This window comes from Akebia trifoliata, chromosome 14, assembly GCF_017979445.1.
Source record: "Akebia trifoliata isolate Shusen 1 chromosome 14, ASM1797944v1, whole genome shotgun sequence".
Classification (NCBI taxonomy): Eukaryota; Viridiplantae; Streptophyta; class Magnoliopsida; order Ranunculales; family Lardizabalaceae; genus Akebia; species Akebia trifoliata.
In genome coordinates, this window is record NC_141388.1 from 8032557 (window position 1) to 8055000 (window position 22444).

Below are 22444 nucleotides of genomic sequence, written 5' to 3' on the forward strand. Positions count from 1 at the left end.
TTTCCTTCTTAAATCCTTCTCGACAGAATGGAGTGTTCGAAATTCAATTGGGGTGCCAAAAATCCAATCTTTTTAGATAAAAACATTGAGTTCGAATGGTTAGGGATTTCAATAGTGAGAAATGTGGGAAATGGGATCAGGGGCTGATTAGAAAGAAAAGTATTACTAAATGTATTATTAAGAGAGGCCCTAAAACTTAGGGACTAATTAGAAAGAACTCCATTCACTAGGGTCCTTTAAGTAAATTTGCTTATTATTTTAACATTGAAAAAGGCTAATGGCTCTTCTAGAATTAAATTGCAAAACTTAGATAAATTTTTGCCCTTTTACTGTTTTTTAGAAGAAAAAAAGAAAAACTCATGTCATTCTAAATCATGGGCCATTATGCAAGGGTGTTTTGATAATTTTATTGGGTTTGCTTTCTCAAGAACTTCACATGGAAATGAGTCATCATGGGACCACTTATTTCACATCCAAAAAATTTAGGGCATTTTGACAAAATCTTGTTCATGTCATTCATATTGGCTCACATTACTTCAATCTACGTCATTTTAATCTTCTTTTTATTCTTTTAGAACCTTCAACTTACATATTCCTCTTAACAAAATATACCCGTAATCTATGAGCATAAATCCACTACTTCTAGTGTTGATTAGCATTACCCAACACTTCGCGTGCCTTTTTTCCATGTGACCCAACCTCTATGGCCATTGCCCGATAACTATTTGGCCTTCTTTTTTATGGAACCACACACCAAATTTTGGCACGATTGGTAAATTCTATTCAATGGATTCCAAAAAAAATCTTGAATCCAATGGCAAAAATTATTAATCAAGCTGAATTTTTATACTTAGATCAATCAAATGGTAGAGCCAGCGATAGAGTCTTGCTACTATGATATTGGGATTTGGGAATGGGCCATGTATGGTACCTAGTGTTTATGTCAAATATTACAACGACATGTCCAATTTAGGCACAGAATTACACATTGACATGGTAGATACAAAGAGGGGAATTTTATGTCAAATATTATTAATCAAGCTGAATTTTTATAAATGTTAGATGAATCAGTTTCTCTTCCCACATGTCATTATCTCATTAGTTCAATCAGGAATGCCGTTGGACACTAATTTTTCATTAACAAATAAGCCGTGTGAAGCACGGCCTACAAAATTATTGTATTTCTCTTTCCACGTGTAATTATCTCATTAGTTCATTTGGACACGCGGCTGGACACTAGAATTTTTCATTGATAATAGCTTGTGTGAAGCACGGCCTACAAAACTATTGAATTTTTAAAACCAACTGATTGTGACCCTCTTGGATGATACCGAAATCAGTAGAGAAGAATGCCTTAGTCAAAAGGTTAATGTAACGTTACGTTAACACCAACGTGCAAAAGAGATAAATAAACAAGAGATTTATTGATTTAATATTATGATTACAACAAAACAACTATATTTATTTACTGAATAAGATGATAGAGGGGAAAGATTACAGTAAAAAAATATAAAAACCACCTATAAGCTAAGCTGTTACAGACGTCTGGATCGTAACCTTGCCAGAGTAATTGACCTTATCTGACTTCTCGACAACTTCCCATAGCTCTGGCAATGCTTCTTTGATGTTGTGAATGCTCTCTAACGCAACATCAGCACCTTTGGTTCTATGAGATGTACCCACCTACACACATTGTTGAAATTGGGGTGAATTTTACACAAATGAAATTTATATAATGTAGCTGAAATATCATGGTACATATTTTCGGAATACTTACCAGCACGGTGTGGAGACCCACAAGTTTTCCCGATTGTATGTTGCGGACACTATCGTCAAAGAACATCTGAAAAAGGAAGAAATTGCACCAATAAACAAATAAATAGTCAATCAATGACCAAAGAAGATAAAATATTCTAATCTCTTGATGAATTATTAAGGTACCCATCTAGTAGAACCATAAAGACAGTCTTCTAATGGCATTGGCACATTAATTAAATTCAAACCATCCAAAAGAGTGGGTGTATAATTTTTTTAGTTGTACACCATCTTTAAGTTCTACGTGATGGATTCCTTAAGATTCCCTTTATATTATAATCTAGTCCAGAATATGTTTCGATCATCTTACGGTTCTCTGAGGATTGATGTTAGCTATCTTGAGAGCTTGTTCAATAGCCACTTCGGATGGTTTGCAGACAATTGGGGTCTTTGGAAGTACCGACCCAACATTAGGTCGAGAAAAATGCCCAATAATGTCAAAAGTTTCAGTGTTGGAAGTAATCATCCTTGAACCTCCAAATTCAGAGTCATCCTCATCGTCGGAAGTACTAATGTTCTTGTGAACAGTATTAAGTGTTTCAAAACATATAACCCCTTCAAAACAGTCCTCCAAGCCAAGTCTACTAAGGACTTTAGCCGCATGGATCTTATCCGCATTCGTGAAAATCTATTTACAAGGACACAAATATGGTCATAAGAAAACACATTTGAAGAATAAAAAATTTACTACTAGTCTATCAATTCTTTGAGGAACTTACGACTTTTCGAAGAGGCAGACTTAGTAAAATGCTTCTCAGAATTGGATCCGGTTTTAGCTTCTCATAAGGTAATCTCCCATGAACGAAACTGTAAAACATATAAGATTTGTGTTACATCTCACCTAAAACAAAAATACATCATAAGGAGGAGAAAAGGAAGATAATTGGCACCTATGGTACTCATCATAGTCGAACTCATAGCCAATGGCCTGTAAAGATGGAGAAAAACCCATAAAACAGAGATCTAATCAACATGTTCTTGTTACAATATTAATCAAGAGAATAAAAAACCATACCCTAAGTCCAGCCATCGTTGTCCCATAATTTTTGTAAAGTAGATTACACAAATCAGGGATTTTGTTCTCTTCTATGCCAAGCTTTTGAACCATATAATCTAAAAAGAAATATGTTGAGAAAAATTATAAATAAAAAAACAATGACTAAACGACACGAAAAGAATTTCAAGGAGTGATCAATAGGTGTAATTTACCTTTAATGTTGTTTAGGCATGATGTTGCCAAACCAGAACTAAGAGGATACAAGGTATCATCAAGGTCTGAAAGTTCAAACAAAATTTCCATTAGAATCCCTTTCACAAGGCTTCTAGTGTGATAATCGAAAGCTTATAAATAAAAAAGCTTACCAAAGAGGAGGCAGTCATATCCAGACCTCTGAGATTGTCGATATCTCTCGTCGTATTCCATATTGATCTAGAAAGTTTGAAAAGACGACAGAATTCACAACTATTTAGAATGTCAACATTGACATGAACACGCCTAACAAGAATTAAGTTGTTTACATTTGATATTTGAAATTCTTTCGATGGTTTGCACAATGATTCAAGAATTTGAACTTGAAACCCTATTGACTCAAATCACCACTAAGAACAAAAAGGCCAAGATGAACAGGCATTCCATGATAACAAGAAAATATAGAATCCTTAGTAGATCAAAAAGTAACAAAAGCGAATTTCTAATGGTATACAACTCATTACTACCCATAAAAAATATTGAATCATATTGGGTCAAAGAAGCAACCACAAGAATTGAAGACTTCAAGCTGTGAAACTAATCACAAAAATAAAGAAAGGATCAAAAGCTTCATTTAAAAGGCGAAAGCCCTTCCAACAACAAAAAAATTATAAACTTAAAATAGTAGATACAACATACAAGTACAAGTGGTAGAACAGAGTTAGAACCATTAGGCATGTAAAGCTATTAATAAAAATAAATAAAAAAAAAATAGATGAATGGAAACAACAAAATAAGAAAGAACTGGAAAGTATAGACTAAAAAGGTGAAATTTTTAAACCAAAACTACAATTTCAAAGCAAGAGACCCAAAATTAGAATTAAAGAAAAAGCCATGTTTCAACACCAATGGGAAAATTGGGGCATGTGCTGGCAATCTTACAATTTAGAAATTTGGCATTTTAAGCATTATTACAAATTTTTATCAAGAAAAAAAGAGACCCTTAGTTTCAGACAATTAGACAAGATTCATAAAATCAAATGGAACCCAAACTCAAACTCAAACTCCAAAGATAAAATTAACCCTCAAATCAAACAAATCGACAGCCAAAAAACTCCAAAACCCTCACTCAATCATATACTGGCTACATTTAATTTAAGCAGTAATAAGTAAAATTGAACTTCGAAAATTTTAAACTCACACTTAAAAATCCATGAAGCGTGAAAGATTAAACCAAGAACTTATGTTATAATTTACATAAATGAAAATAAGTCTAGAACCCAAGAAACAAAGAAAACCCAATCCTTTAAAACTCTGACAATAAAGCAATCAAGCCTAAACCCAAATTCTTCAACTTTAGAACTTAAATCCAAAACCATTCCAGCCAAAATGATAATCTTTCTACAGCTCCAAACGTAAAAGAAAGGAAACAAAATTGCAAAACCTCGAAATCATAATCATAGTAAACTACAAGACCTTGACCATTAAAATAGAAGATTCAACCGAAACTAAAGAAACATTTGAAACAAAATTGCAGAAAACTAATCTTTATTCTTGGGAAAGGGAACCTACCAGATTCAAACAGACGAGATTGATGGAAAATAGAGAGAGAGAGAGAGAGAGAGAGAGAGAGAGAGAGAATGTTAAGTAGGAGGGAGGGAGAAGGAGAAGAGGGAAGTGAGCGGTTTAAATAGGCGAACCGTTGCTCTTTTTTCTGATTCTCTCCTCCAGGGGCGGATTTACAGTGGGGGCAGTGGGGGCAATTGCCCCCACAAGAATTTCTAAAATCCATAGGGAGGTATTAATAAATTAAAAAAAATTTTAACATTCTACTGCTTTGCCCCCACAAAAGTTTTGAAAATTTTTTTATTTGTAATTTGCCCCCACAAAATTTTAACATTCTACTACTTTGCCCCCATAGAAAATCAGAAAATTTTTCTATTTGTAATTTGCCCCCACAAATACAAAATCCTGGCTCCGCCCCTGCTCTCCTCCCTCTCTCCCTCCAAACCGTCATTTTATTTTGACATACCCCCTCAATATTTTGATGAATATTTTAGATACCCCTGTATTTTCAAAAGGATGACATACCCTTGACGTCCGTTTAACAGAAACTGACTTAAATGCCCTCGTCAGCCAAAACCCTGTACCTTCTTTCCCAAATCAGTCTTCTTCAAAGAAATGAAAAATCATAATCTTTAACCTCAAAAGATTTTATCTACTTTTATACTTCAAAATTTATTAGAAAGAAAAAAAAAAATTAAACTTTAAAAATAAGATAGAATTTTTTGAGAAGTAAAATTGTGGAAAATAATAAAATTTTGGATAGAAAAATTAAAAGAATTATAAAAGATTAAAGTGAAATTAAAAAAAGGTAAATTTCTAAATAATTGCAATTTTTTTTCGAAATCTGTTTAATGTTGACAAAGTCATCACATAATATTAATAATATGATAACATTCTATCAACAATACCTAATTGTTTTGGCCAGAGGTTGAAGATGGTGGCATTTTGGTCATTTTCTTAGCCTATAAGAGGAGACTGCGTTCAAGGGGGCATGCCATAATTTTGAAAATATGGAAGTATGTCAAATATTCAGGGAATATCTAAAATCTAAATCACAATTACTTTTTAAAAAGAAATAATAATTATTTAAGAATTAAAATGATTGAACTTGAATGATTAAACAAAGGATAATTGAAACATGAGAAGGCGTGAGGAGGAAGGACGTTCCCAATTTGGATTCTACAGACTGCATAATAGCTGTCAAAGGTGCATTCGTACTTCATGGACCCAAGATCCAATTTCACAGCTCTATTCATCTCCTTTCCTCAAATTATATAAACCAAATATAGAAAATCACATAAACGGATAAATATCTATATTCATGAATAATTTTTGTCGCCAAAATTTGTAAAATGATAAATTCATCACTTTTCTAATGAATTTGTATCTTCTTTTTTTCAATTTATAAAAAGTGATGAAGCACAATTCTTATTTTAAGCAAGACATAACTTTTGATCTGATCGTCTGTTTGACAATTCTTATGTATATCTTGGGTAGTTCACGAAGTTCTAATCAACTGGGATAATGAAGTGGTTCAATCATTCTTATTTTTAGCATTTTGGGGTTATTTTAGTAGCCTTTAGGCTTGAAATTAAACTCGACAATTACAAAATTGTAATTATATATATATATATATATATATATATATATACTTGGACGGGGCTTGTATCTGGGCTTTGCTAAGTCCATAGACCATAGTCTTGTCTAAGGACTAATCTTGGGGCATGTGTAACGCCTGCACATCACACGAATTAAGTAAGTGAGGGTGCGCTCTCACAAGTGGCCCCTTAGGAATCAATGCTCATACAGGGTATTAAACTCACGACCTACAAGCATTAATCGCTTATTGGTCTAAAATTATCATTGAGCCAACTCCCTGGGGTTAATTGTTTATATATATATTAATACTAAGTATCCCTGAAGACAGTAGACCGGGCTCATATTTGGATTTTGCCCAGTCCATAGACTATGTGATCTTTTCCAATGACTAGTCTCAGGCAGGGACAGAGCTAGTGGGGGCAATTGCCCCCACAGAACTTTGAGACACCCCTATATTTTCAACTAATTACATATCCCATTTGCCCCCACTCCCTCACTTCTCTCCCCATTTGCCCCCACAACCTCGCATTCCTCTAATTTTTACCCCCACAGAACTTTGAGACATCCCTATATTTTCAATTAATTACATGCCCCATATGTCCCCATTCCCTCACCTCTCTCCCCATTTCCCCCCACACCCTCACCTCCCACCAATTTTTGCCCCCATAGAACTTTGAAACACCCTTATATTTTCAACTAATTACATGCCTCATTTGTCCCCACTCCCTCACCTCTTCAATTTTTTATTGATGACATTGTCTCTTCATCGGGACTTCTCAAATATTAATTGGAAATGACTTAAATATCATTTTCTTCAACTTCTAACTAAAAACCTCTTAAATGAAAATCATGACTCATTCTTAAATGAAATATGAAAATCCAAAGAAAATTATTTTGATGCTTCTGATTTTTATTTTTTGTACTTCATTATAAGAAATTTAGTCCTACATTGACCAAAGAAAGAATAGTAAAGTATGTTATAAGTATTTTTGGCTAACTTATGATAAGAGCTAAGCCTAATAACTACTATGTAGACCATGAATTCTTACACCCATTTCTCGCTCCACCTTGTCATTGAGAATTTCTTCTCAATTTAAAATAATCCACTTTTGTTAGTTTTAATTTTAGTTTCTTCACAAAAACTCCAAACCCTGGAACACTGAAAGAATCTCATCCTCTTGAGGGCATATATAGAGAAACCCTAGTTTGAATAATTTATTATAATCATATGCATATGGTTCTTCAAGGGATCTTGACCCTATATAAAATTCTATGTTCATGTATTTATTTATTAAATAAAGTATGTTGCTTTGAAGTAAATTTGTAGAACATTGACAATTCATAGAACCGAATTTAACCAAACCGAACCGATCTTAATTCGGTTTGATTTTGTTGATGACATTTGTCCCCACTCCCTCACCTCTTCAATTTTTTGTTGATGACATTGCCTCTTGACTGAGACTTCTCATATATTAATTGGAAATGACCTAAATATTATTTTCTTCAACTTCTAACTAAAAATCTCTTAATTTCTCCCTAAAATCATTCATCTTCACTATACAATTTACCATAATTTGCCCCCACTATAGGAAAATCCTAGCTCCGCCGCTGGTCTCAGGGCACGTGCAACGCCTGCACATCACATGCATTAGGTAAGTGAGGGTGCACCTTCACTGGTGGCCCCCAGAGGAATTAATGCTCATACTGAGTATTGAACTCACGACCTACGGGGTATTAACTGCTTATCAGTTTGAAATTGCCATTGAGCCAACCCCTCTAGGTTTATTGTAATTGTATATTGGCTTGCATTCTAAATGCTTGCTATGTAGGTAAGCTCTGTGGGTATTAATAAGGAATTTACTTTGAAACCCACCATTCATTTTATTGCACATTTTTTAATTAAAGTTCTTAGAACTATGAGATCAATGAATTTGATGTTGTTTAAATAGTTATGTTGGAAAGAATCATTAAAGTGCAATTGAAAGAGAACATGCAAAGAAAGTGTTTAATCAAATTTGAGTTTGAGTTTTTCTCCAACCAAGTAAACGTACAACCAACCAACTATCAAGATCAATAATTGAAGACCGCCAAAAAAGATATTTTAAAAGAGGTCTAGGTTCTTTTCATCCTTTAAAAATGATTATTATTATAGGCACCCTAATTATTACTAAGGGCACTCCTTAGCCATTTTTTTGTTGTCTTATAAGGGTTAAAAGTTTCGAAATGAGCTGATATTTTGTGAGGATGATTTCTATGGTGAGGAGATCATCCTCACCAAAAATCACTCCATTCTGAAACCTCTAACCTCATCAAAACAAGTTGAAGAATTGTAAATCGTCCATTATTTTTGTAAACCACTTTTGATGGGGTTAGAAATTTTGGGATGGGCCGATTTTTGGTGAGAATGATATCCTCATTATAGAGATCATCGTCACAAAATATGAGCTCATTCCAAAACTTTTAACCTATATAAGACAAAAAAAATAAAAATTGACTATTGTGTGGGGCGTCCTTGATAATAATTCGAGTGCCTTAACCTTACCCTTTAAAATTCCAATGATTGGTACTTTCAAACAGCATAACTTTTAGATTCATGATAATCTGACTACCCCACATGGTACACTTAATCGACTCTCTAGGCATGACAAGTTCGAGAGCTATAGATCTATATGCCTCAGGACACAGTTCCCTCAAGATACTCATTTTTATGGGGAAGTGTAGTTGTGTATCCCAAGGCATACAAATTTGTGGCTCCCAAACTTGTCATGCCAGAAGAGTCGATTGAGTGTGCCTCGTGGGGTAGTAAGGTTATCACGATTTTAAAAGTTATGTTTGAATGCAAAGACATTATATGCATTGAAAATAATTTTTTGAGACCTACAATTATTATTTCATAATATTTATTGAAATTTTGACAATTTAAGCCCCAAAACTATTTTAGAAGATTAGGCATGTTGATATTGATAAGATTTAAGGGTATTTTAATCATTTTGATAAGATATATTTATGTTAGCTTAGGTGGTCGGTGCTTGTTTGATATATATAAGTCTCAAGTTAAGTTTTAAGATCTATTTTCTTATAAATTAATAATATGAGCATTGCATGAGTCGATTTGTTTATTGGAAGAGACTTCAGAGTATTTCATTTCCAATGTTAAATTTAGGGCTTGTTTCGATTAGCACCATATAAGAGATTTTCCTTCAAGAATTCTCAACTTCGATGGTGATCTAGTTGTATTCCCTCTTTTATGAAACCATTCTTTCAGTTGTCAGTATCAATCGAAAAATCATTCCACAATTACATTCATGTAGACCTCAATCATACCCATCGATGAACATAGTGCTTTATTTATTTATTTATTATTATGATAATTGATCTCTTTACGCCTCCATCGATTTTCTCAATTTGCTTCATATAGTAATTGATACTAAATAATTGTGGTCAAATATAAAATAAAGTGGTACTATATTAGCTTAGAACTAGGGATGTGACATTAATATATAATAGAATGCATCATATAATGAAGATGGTGCTCATCATATTAATCGTAAATAATTGGGGACGGTACCTCCCCATGATGTGAAAGTGACCAAAGTTTTAATCGTGAAGTATGTAAAATCGACAATAAATAATTGGAACCCTAAATAACAGAATTACATAAAAATCAAATCAAATAAATACAAGATGGTGGATGAAAAAAACAAAAAAAAATTTAGGAGACCCTCTTTTCCCATTCAACTGTCCTTAAAATAATAGGAGGTTGGCTACATAGTCCAAAAGGCCCACATTGAAGGATGGATTAACGTTTCGAAAGGACCATTTATGACTCTTTCATCGATAGATCTCTCCTCTCAATTATTTCAAACTGCCCAACATGATTAAGACCCCTCATTTGGCAAATTAATTAATTAAATAAATAAATAAAAATCAATAATTGTGTTGCCTTAATTTCTTCCCGACCTAGTGATTAGGAGATCAAGAGCTTAACGGAATCGAAAACTTTATTTCAATAATGCAAGTAACAAGCCAACAAGTGAGTAGGGATTTGTTGTTAACAAATGAGGATAATAAACTGTTAAATCAACAATAATTTGCAATGTTGTTTATAAGATAATAATCAAAACACACGATGGACATGTGGCAGTTTGTTCTTTGATTTGACCGTCTAACCACCCTTATTTGTTAACAGAAAATACTCAATCGATCGCATTAAGTATTAGATTTTTAAAATAAAACCATGATTATAAAAAGCATCAATCACGGGGGGGACGATGTGTACAAATAAATCTTTCTTGATGTTAATTGACAGCTTAATTTAGTGGACATTTGCCACCATATTGAAAATGATATTCATGAGAAACATCACTCTTGAGAGAAGAAAGAAGTTAAAAAAATTAGAATAAAATTTATTGATTAACTTGGCTCTAACTGTTCGTCTACTAGCCATATTGATTTTTGACCTAGAAGATACCCTTAATTTGTCACCTTTAGCTTACTTAAAACCAAAAATCAATTTCATTGGTGATGTCAAGTCATTAGATTCAAGAATTTTATAGCGTCGACTTTATGAATAGGTCGGTGGGTGGTTACCAAACCGACGATAAAAGAAATGTTACAATCGGATGGCTAGAATAATTTCCAATCGGAATGATTTTTGGTGAACAAAAAATTTATTTCTCAATGGGCTTGAAGAGTATTCCACATGACAAAAAAGGAAAATGTGGAGTTGGAGAAGCACTCAAATTATTATCCTCACAAAAATCATGTTGTATTAAATGAAGGGTCCCTTTCGGCACCCTACACTTTACCTTATGCTTTACCCTACCTGTTTTGTTCTACATGGGTTAGAAGTTTTAGAATATACTGATTATTGGTGAGGATGATCTCTATGGTTATAGATCATCCTCACCAAAAATCAGCCCATTCCAAAACTTCTAACCCCATCAAAAATGGTTTACAAAAAATGGATGGTCCACGATTTTTCAACTTATAAACATGGGACTAGAAATTTCGGAATGGGCTGATTTTTGGTGAAGAGGATCTTCTAACCGTAGAGATCATCCTCACCAAAAATCAGCCCATTCCAAAACTTCTAACCCATGTAGGACAAAATACGTAGGGTAAAGTGTAGGGTAAAGTCTAGGGTGCTGAACATTTCCCTTAAATGAAATATCAAAGTTAATGATGAATTTGGAGGATTTATAATTGTTGAACTTGTCAATCAAATTTTAAAAGAGAGAATTATTTAAAGATCCCTGATGGAGGGTTTTCTTTCTTAATAGTCCTTGAATTTTGGGCAGTATCATGATAGTCCATTTAATTAACTTATTTTTTCTTAATGGTCTCTCGTTATTGTCAAGTTTGTGAGTTTTTATTTATTGTCGAGGTTAACATTTTTATTGTCAAGCTCATGACCTTTTATTTATTGTTGAGCCCACCGCTTTTTATTTATTGATGAGGTCACCACTTTTTATTGCTGAGTTCAACAATAAAAATTGTCAAACTTGACGATGTAAAACCCACCCGTATTCATTTTTCGGGATTTTTCGACTAAAATACTTGGAAAGATCGATTAAAAACTTGACTTAACAACTTGTCTATATCATTTTCATCAAAAAACGAAGCAAAAAAAATAATAATAATTGAAATACCCTAATTTTCTACATGTCTTCAAAATACTTAAAAATAATTTCATGTTCCTTCTCAAATCCTTAATATCAGAATGGAGTCTTATAAGCTTGATTAAGATGTTGAAAATACAATTTTTTGAATGAAAATAATGAATTTAAAAGGTTAGGGCACATTCGGCATTTCAATCGTGAGAAATGTGAGGAGTGAGGTTCAGGGACTGATTATTAAAAAAAATATATTAAATGAACTATTAAGAGAAACTCTAAAAGTTAGGGACTATTTAGAAAAAATTCCCTGCATCAAGAGTCTTAAGTAATTTTTCCTTTTAAAAAAGTATGTTATAAAACATTATTCTAATAACAAAGCTTCCTTAAATTCATCTCCACATGAGTTTCATAGGCAGATGATGATTAACATCGACTTAAGGATGTTAAAAATCCGACACATTACTATTCATTTTTTAGTTTCTTTAGAAAAGTTGTATGTAAAGTTGTTGTTGAAGCAACTTGCTGAAATTAGTGGGTGAGTGTGAGATGTGTCATTTTGTTAGGTTTAGGAACATGTCTATCTACCAAAAAAATTTTTGCAGCTCTCAATCATTCATGTGGAGGGATAAGTTCTCTGATATGTCAAACAATGCCACGTGTCACTAAGGAGCAGAATAATTCACTCAGAACATCCTTCCGACCATAAGTAAGCAATTGCTAGAAAATTCACCGAGAATATGGGGCTCGAATAAGGTTCAGGAGAATGAAATTCCGTAAAAGGAAATGGTTCAAATCCCTAGGATTTCGGGATTTAAGCGAATGAATTAAAAACAACTCTTAGAAAGAGGATCCTACACTATTCTTATCCAAAAATAGAAGGAGATAAGATTGGAAACATGCCAAATAGAAGTTCATACTCAATAAATTGGGGGGGGGTACGCAAATTCTCTGCACTAAAACTCTGTTAAAATTTCACTAGGACTAACTTAGGCACCGGAGACTCTGTCAAACAAGAAACAAGAGCGATTTCGAAGAGTTGCAGGTCATCCAATCAAGAAATGAGAGATCTCGAGACAATCACCAAAATTCACCTTTACAATTCATATAGAATGCAATTAGGTAATTTAAAACTCAAGTCTCATCCACCCAATTTATGTTTCTCTAAATGCATTATTTCTCTAATTTGGTTCTTAGCTATTAAATAAATGGTCCAACTGTCCATAATTGCTTCTGTAATGGTTGATAACTACTCCTCATTAGGTGTAGCCATTCAATTTCACACCCAACTAAATTGCAATATCCAATAACCAGGTGGCTGGTTGTGATACCAAAAATATTATATATCTTAATAGAATTAAGAAAATATTGGATATAAAATTTGCTGAATTTATGTATAATAATGCATGAAACATAGTTCAAATAGCAAGAAATGAATCTGGTCTTGTTCCAGATTGTAGGAGATTTTTTTTTATTTCTGATCATTGGAGATTCGCATTAAATCAAAACCAAATACAACATCCAATCATACTTTAGACGAAAAAGGCATTACTAAGCTTTATCCAGAGTCAAAAAGGACCTTGAGATGTAAAAAAACAAGATCTCGAGGACTTGTTCTGCAAATCTTGGAGTCTTTTTTGATGGTGGATGAGACTTAGTAATGCCTTTTTTTTTCCTGATAAATGGTAAGAATTGTTTTCAAAAGGGAATATTAAAAATTTATTATATTTAGGATGATTTAGACATATCTCTCTACATTTTGGTCAATATGAGCCCTTTGCTATATTTTCAAATTGATGATATTCCCCTCTTGACCTAGGTTTTGTATTCGAGACTAATGTAAAATGGCCAAAAGGCCTTTTTCTTCAACCTCTAGCTAAGACCCTTAATTTTATTTTTCAAGAAAATCTACATTGAAAATTGTCCACAAATCTCTTGGCTTTTCTCCTCAAAATCGATCATCTTCGAATTCTTTAACTTCAAAAAGAAATTATTTTTAACCTATTCATCCTTGTCATTATTCGATTGTTTTGAATCTTGCCTTAACCCTTTGTAGAAAATCCTTGATTTTTTTATTTTTTTTACTTAAATCCATTAATCATCTCTACTTTCCTTTTAACTCCCATTTTGTTGAGGTTTGTAAGTTGAGGGGAGTAGAATTTTCAGGTTGAAGATAACGGTAAAATATTTCATTAAGAGATTGAAAATTACTTGTTTTGAAAATTTTTATCCCTCTACTTCTCCGAAAAATCTTATCTTGCAATAGTTTTGATGGTTGAAGAAGATAAAATCTTAAGTTTGAAGACTGAGGGTCAAAACTCTACCCTAAGGTTGAAGACAGAAATCAAATGATCTTATTAATCATTAGAAGAAAAAATAAATAAAAAATCAAGTGATTTCTTGCTAGAGGTTGAAGATGAGGGCATTTAAATTATTTCATTTACTCTTTGAAAGAAGACCTAGGTCAAGGGGACATGTCTAAATCACCCTTAAATTTATAAATGGTTAAATCAAATAATTATATTGTTGTTTGCCATATTTACAACCATATAAAATCAAATTTTAATGGTATTATAAGAATCATAATTGAAAAGAAATACAATTTCAACAGTTAAATTTTATAGAATGATTGATGTCATTTTGCAAATCTCTTCGAGGTCTTTCCAAAAAATACAATTTTGCTGAAAATAGAATCGGATTGATAGTGAAAGACCGCTCTCAAAATATTTTCTAAAGCAATAAAAAACTGTCTTCAAAATGATAAGTTTTGAAGACTTACCCAATGATCTAAAAGAAATTGTAATCCTTTGTGAGCCTTTCCAGTTGGGGCCCGCCTAACCCTCGATTAATTTTCCAAAAAAAAAAAAAATTATTTAGATAATTTTATTTCACTCCCCTATAGTTAGAAAATGAAAATGACAAAGGTATTGTTATTTATGATCAGAACAATGTCATGGGAATTTTTCCATCGAGACATCACCATAGAGGCATTGGTTCGGTGAGGAGGATAAAATAGATATTTTTATAATTTCAAGATAAATTAAGGTCATTTGCATGCTTTCTTTCAATCCTTACCGATATAATGTATAACGTGGTGTAAATGTGGTCGGACATCAACATTTGGAGTTCCAAAAATACCCCATATTTATATTTAATCTTAATATTATCAAGATCATTTTTGTCCATACGAATAAAATTACAATACCACACCCTATATAAGAATGTTACTTTAAAAAAAAATGTTAAAATGACTTTTTATTATGTTATCTATTTAATATTGGGTTAGGATCCATTGGCCTGTAACGAATGACACATGGAAAAAAAACACATGAGCCCAACCGTTCAAACACAAAATCCAATGATTGAGATTTACCCTTGAAATAAGTATTTTTGAAATATGTGTTATCAATGTGGGCATAAATCTCAATAGTTGGATTCTGCATCTAAACGGTTGGATTCATGTGTTTTCTCACGAGTCATTCTTCATGAGTCAATGGATCCCAACCCATCAATATTTTAAAGAGTATTCATTTTACGGTGACTATGGAAGACACTGTGTTCGACCCTGAGTTGATGTGGATGTGTGTAAGGAACCATACTTTCTGTCCACATGTCCTTATGTGAAGCACGCTTTAAAGTCCCACTTTGGCCAATACAATACACTAACAGGTTGGAAAGAGATGAAGTAGTCATTTGTCATTGTGTTTGCCAATAATGAAGAAAAAGACTTCAACTGACGAAACTTTATCTTCAAATGTCCCCACACCACACGTATTTTGGATGGTCTAGTAACAATGAGACACCAACACATCCCACCTAAGCTTTTATTGGCCACTTAATTACAATCCTTGCTCTTCAATCCTCATCCTTGATGTGATTGGTGTAAATGAGTGTGTATGTGTGTCTGCACCATTTATTTATACTAAAATAAGAGAATTCCAACCAAATAATTGTTCTACCTTCCAATATGCTTTGCTTGGCATTGTTTTTTCAAATGGGTCAAAAGACAATTTTCAGACTCAAACTCAATATAATGATCGTACTCTCTGATTTCACTATTTGGTTTGCGGAGTCCAATGAAAAAATTCGACAAACTAGTATGATTGGGTTGGCAAATTAGCTTGTGTTAGTTGCACAATTATTAGGAGTAGAGAGCACAATAATACCATACATGTTGAAGATTCATGATTAAAAAAATTAATTTTATTGTCAATTTGATGTGTATATTATCAAGTCGATCCTTCTAACCCTCAAAGGATTGGCCTAGTGGTTAGCCGAGCCTTGATAAGTTCCTCAGGAAGGGTAGGTCAACTGTTTGAAACCTTACAAAACAATAAAGTCTTTGGTGCCACCCTGTAGAATCCAGTTGACCCTCAACTCAACCAGTTGCACGTAGGACTTTCCGAGGGGAAGGTGCATATGACCGTGGGATTAGTCTCACCCACACACAAAAAAAAAAAATTTATCAAGTCGATCCATTTTGAGAAACACACAGAGAAGGAGATCCAAGAATATGGGGCACTTGATCTATAAAACAATTGTTAAGATAGAAATAATACTATTGGGTAGTTGAAGGGGATTATGAAAAGGAATTAGATTTAGATTTAAACCATTACTAGTTTAATTAGAATTTGGATTAATTGAAAATTTTCTTTATACTTCATGTATTTTGATATGAAAGAGGGAATGCGAAATATTATTTAAAAAATCTTTTGGATTTTGAAGATTGACAACCTTGAATAAATCTAAGACTCAGGGATCCAATTAATTACCTTGAGTCAGTCTTTTCTTCTTTTCATTTTGTTTATTGTGTGATGATCCAATGGAAATATTGCAATTAGTCTAATTATATTTCACTTCTTTACATTCCAATCATATATTGAGTTGCCTTTATCAACAAAAAATAATTCATTCTAATTTTATTAACTATATGAAGAATTGACCTAAAATGATGTCTTAATTGAATGTTTCCCATACTTGAATCCAATCAACTTTTTATAAGGTCAGAAATGTCCAAATATGACTAGTTTTTGTGATAATTGTGTCAATGGCATGGTGGTCATCATTGGATACGATTATCCAACATGACCAATGTAACACCATAAAATTTATTGCTTATATCGAAAAATAAAGTTAACTATATTGACATGTTTTCCTATTAGAAAATAAATAAATTATTAAAAATAAATCATGGTATTATCAATTTAAATAATAATTTCTAGAAAGAGAATTTTTTAAATAAAATGTAAAATTCGGAGAATCTTATCATGATTATTATCAAAGAATTAGAACATTTACTCGAAGTAGATAAAACTCAAAATTTTATAGAAAGCTCTTTTAGTTAAATGGACGTTACTATTGAATTCAAATCATCAAAAGACATAGTTTAAACTGTCAGCATGTTTAAATCTAAATTTAATATGATAAGTTATGGAAATATTAATTTTATCAAGAAAACTTAAGGCGTAAGGGGTATTTTGATCAATAGAGAAAAATCGATAAAGAATTTCGAAAATCCAAAATACACAATTTGAATTGGTCTAATGTAACGGACATAACGGAGAAAAAAAATTATATTATTTAATTATTTTTATATTATTAAAATATTAAAATAAATTATTTTATTAGAATTGGATTTAATTATAATTATTTATATAAAAGGGTTATATTTGAAATTATGAAACTATTAAAGGAATAAAATGTAATAAAAATAAAAATAAATATTATTATATTATATTATATTATATATTATATTATTATAATATACTATTAGTTATAAGGTGTTAGAATTTGTGAATCACAAGTGCATTCATTTATAAATAATAATATAAAATATTATATTATTATAAAATTAAAAACATTCAAATGTTCATTTGAATTGAGACATTGAAATCGAAACAGAGACGGAGTGAATTCGAGAGTGGGTTCGCACACGTTGTGTTCGATCAAAATTTAAATACGTTTAAGATAGAAATTAATATCTGACACTAAAGTGAAAAATATTCATGATTTTGATATCTACTTAGTGATCGGATTACTTAGTCGAATCACTAAGAGAACTAGCTAGAAAAATCATTTTTATGGCATAAGGACATGTAAAACCCTGTTGCGAAAGTAAACAAATTTATAATTTCAAATTCGTAGTATACTCTTTAATGAAATCTATTTTATTTTAATTTTTAATTGTTAGATTTTAATTTATTATGATTTAAATTCAAAACTCATGCATCAAATTGTAGAATAATTTGTTTTATATCTTTCCGCTAATATTCAAATATCATGAAAGAAAAATAAATGAATTTGGGTGAGTGTAACCAGAGAATCAATTTGTTTAACAAATTAATTTTCATAGTAATTTTCGTAAAATATTCATTTTAAAAATTGTTAAGACACTTTATTTTGAAAATATATTTTCATTGGGTGATTATCTATATAAAAAAAATAAAATGTTTAAGTTTAAATTTGAAATCGAAAATGAAAGTCTCGATTGTTTATAATCGAGAATAGGATTCTCGGTTATATGTACTTGTGTTGAGAAATTTTCAAATTTAGAGTACTTTTGAGCACTGTGTAATAAAGCATTGGATGCAATTAAGACGATAACCGTGGGACGGTGTACTTGCATGTTGACTATTTTATGATTTACTGTTTTTAATATACTGTTCCATGTTTATAATTCTAGAGTACTTAGAAATATCGTCACATTTACAAATTTATTTCAAATGAATTTTGAAAAATATAATTATTATTTTTGTTATCCATTAAAGGGATAATGAATGCTCATAAGATTAATCGGCAACTCTTTCCAGAAGCAACAAATTGATTGAGAATAATAGGGATTTGATATTCTTTCCGGTAGTTTGAGATACCACTTGAAAATATCTTAATACTTCCTATTCAGGAAATTCATATCTGAAAAATAACAAATTGTATTGTAAAGATGGTTTGTAGATAACTAGATTGATTGAAGATACATACATACCACAGAGGTATGATAAAGCTAGCTTGTCAAATAATCATGTACAATCTATAGTAGTCAAACGATTGATCTCCGTTAGTGATCAACGACCAACCTGAGCAGAAAAACATAGTCAACCAATTATGATAAATTGTCAGACCAACCATAAAATCAGGAATTAACGGTGAGTTCCACACTAGTTAAGTACTAAGGCATCGATATACAGATCGGTACTTTTATATCAGTCATGTACCTCATCATTTTTATCAAATACACCACTATAATTGATATTCTTATGGCATGTTTATGTTTTTTATTTTATTATGAGATATAAATATTTTATTACTATTTTATTAAAAATTAGTCTATTTCGAGTGTAATTCATTTTGTTTATTTATTTAAAAACTTGCATTATTTATAATAGATTAGCTTGTTTATCCATTCATATTAGAACTATTAATTTGAAATGTGAGTTTACTATTGAGTAATTTTCCTATTACTCATCTTATTAACAAAACATTTCAGATGTCCCAACTACCGAGATATCTATTCCTGATGGAGAACTTTATATAAAGGAACCACAATATCAAGATGATGAATACTATTTTTGTTATATGTGAGCTGAGATTTGAGTTTAGTTGAACTATTTTATATAGTTTTGAACTTCCTTGTATATATTAACATAATATGTGTTATGTACTTTTATATGTATATATCTAGAGAGTGAAAAATAATGTTTATAACATGGATAACTGTTGATCGATACGAGATATGTAGTTGATTTATGTACACTTTTGAGTTGTAATTATGGTATGTTTTTTATATACATCTTCAAAATGTTTGAAAAAACTCTTGAAAATAGTTTCTTAAATCCTTTCTGATGGAATACAATTTTCGAAACTTGATTAAAATGTCAAAAATCTAAATTTTTTGGATGAAAACAATGAGTTCGAACAGTTAAGATATTTAATCTAAGCATGATTTTGAAACTCGATTTCACGTCTCGTTCGTGCTAGATACCGAGTCGTCTCAAATGATTTTTTCGATATGTTTGAGGTGTCTCGTTCAAAAATTTGAAAAATGAACATAGGGTTTTAAATCTCATCTAAAAAATTGACTAGTACATCTCGTCCATACTTGATATCGAGATGACTCAGACGATAAATCTTGATATCGGACAAGTTTTGAAATCATGATTGTAAGAAATGTGGAAGATGAGGTCCAGGGACTGTTAAGAAAAGAAAAGTTTACTAAATGAATTATTAAGAGACCGCCCAAAACTTAGGGATTATCAAGAAAAAAAATCCCTACATGAAGGTCCTTTTAAGTAATTTTTTCAATTAAAAATGCTCATTGTGGCAAATTAGCAATAAGTGACCAGTTTCCAGGTTTATCAAGCTATAAGTCCACTGGGGTCTTTTAGTAACCTCACTTAGCCCCGTATAAAAATGCACAAGGGAAGCTTAAAGCCAAAATTATCCACATATAAATAGAGAGCTTCTATTGGAACCCAACTTTCAGTTACTACACCCCAAGATTAACCCGACAGATCCAACTGTTGCATTTTTATTACAAAAACCCTCTTGGAATCCTGACAATTCTAACGAAACCTAACTTTATGAAGTTTGTTACCCGATAAACCGGCGTTAATTTGTGATCTGATACCAAAGGATTATAAAAGACAAAATTCTAAGAATTATAAAAAAAAAAAAAAAAAAACAAACAAACCTACAAAAAACAAAGTTATTTTTTATCTAAATTTGGGAGTTCAGCACCTACGATCAAGTTCAAAGTAGTCTTTTTTTAATTAAAAAAGTTCAATTGAATCTGAGTTTTTATATGAAATCTACAAGTCTGTGTTGTTAGATTTCTCATTTGATAATTTACGACATTTAGTAAGATTTGAAATATTACTTAGTTATGATAGTTTGATTCATAAAATAAGATTTGTAAAGTAACAAACTATCAAATAAGGGAGTTTTTGTATAAAATTATAACAGATATGCTTGCCCGGAAAATCTCTCTATTATTTATTGCATCCCAATTAAAGATTAAAACACACAATTGAAACTTTACAAAGGTTTAGCTCAAGTTATTATCTCAAGATTGCAAATCGTTATAATACTCATTCAAGTAATTTTCAGTAATTGTTTACAGTTAAGATTAGGCTCATATAAAATCTAAAATAGAAATCTAACAAAATAAAATAAAATTGGGAGCTTCTAATGGCACCCTAACTTTTACTGATTCTCAATTATTCATTTATTTTATTTTTTATTTTTTAATTGGAGTGTAATAAATGAAGGACTTTTTGCATAAAAGTTCCATAAGTTCATGGCATTGGAAAAAAAAAAGGTCACTTTTTTTAAATACTCAAAATTGGACTATTTAGTACAGTAATTCATATTTTTTAACAAAAATACCCTCACCTATAATTTCTCTAATAAATCTTTGAAAAATAATCTTCTAAATTGTAATTTCCTCCCTTCCAACAATTTATACGATAGAGAGAGATTTTCGCTACCAAAAATCCATTGGAATTCACCAAAGAGACTCTAGATTTGAAGAACAATGATGAACCTTGTGGATCTTCACACGAGGATTTCCATCAAGCGTTTTTAATCTCATCTCTATTTCTTTCATTTTTTTTTTAAATCATTTATATATTCTAATAATCTTAATACATTTCTCGTCCATAGTTATATAAATTGAAAATGGCAGCAGAAAAAAAGTGATTTCACGAGATTTTTACGATTCATAAAATTTACTCAGTGTCGAACCTGAAATGTATTATTGGTAGCATCGAGCCTCAACAATACCTATGGTCAAGGTTCAACAATGTGGATATTAACCGAAGTTTCTGTAAGTGAAAAAAGTTCACATTGATGAACCTCAACAATAGGTATCGTTGAGACTCGACACTTATAATACATTTCAACGTCGAAGTTCAACACTAGATAAATTTTATGAATTGCAAAAATTCTGTGAAATCAAATTTTTTTGTTACCATTTTCCACTTATATAACTATAGACAAGAAATGTATTAAGATTATAAGAGTATATAAACAATTTAAAAAAATGAAATAAATAGAGAATAGATAGACAACATTTGGTGAAAATCTTCTACAAAAATTCCGTGAAATCAAATTTTTTTGTTACCATTTTCCACTTATATAACCATAAACAAGAAATGTATTAAGATTATAAGAATATATAAACGATTTAAAAAAAATAAAGAATAGATTAACAACATTTGATACAAATCTTCAATATACTGTGGATGAACGGGAGAGTGTGAAGATGTACAAGGTCACCATTATTCCCCAAATCTAAAGTCAAGAGACTTTAGATTTGATAAAGAAAATGGATCTCTCTCTCTCTCTCTCTCTATATATATATATATGGAAATGTTCAGCACCCTAAGTTTTACCACACACTTTAACAAACGTTTTTTGTCCTATATGAGTTAGAAGTTTTGGAATGACCTGATTTTTGGTGAGGATGATCTCTATGATTAGAAGATCATCCTCCCCAAAAATCAGCTCAATCCGAAATGTTTAGCCCCATGTTTACACGTTGAAAAATCGTGGACCATCCATTTTTTATAAACCATTTTTGATGGGGTTAGAAGTTTTGGAATGAGCTGATTTTTGGTGAGGATGATCTCCTCACCATAGAGATCATCCTCACAAAAAAATCAGC

The 22444-nt window shown here is 31.4% G+C and overlaps 1 protein-coding gene across 1 annotated transcript; it reads right to left on the reverse strand.

Annotated features, from left to right (window-relative positions):
* Window positions 1–1405: 1405 nt before the first annotated feature.
* Window positions 1406–4722, reverse strand: LOC147385984 (suppressor of disruption of TFIIS-like). Its single transcript, XM_086423749.1, has 9 exons — window positions 4577–4722; window positions 3178–3244; window positions 3025–3090; window positions 2831–2928; window positions 2706–2743; window positions 2535–2622; window positions 2126–2443; window positions 1778–1843; window positions 1406–1683 (listed from the first exon to the last, which is right to left on the reverse strand). The coding sequence occupies exons 2-9, from the start codon at window positions 3236–3238 to the stop codon at window positions 1528–1530; spliced, it is 891 nt and encodes a 296-aa protein (XP_086279875.1). The 5' UTR covers window positions 3239–3244; window positions 4577–4722; the 3' UTR covers window positions 1406–1527.
* Between the last annotated feature and the right edge of the window lie 17722 nt (window positions 4723–22444).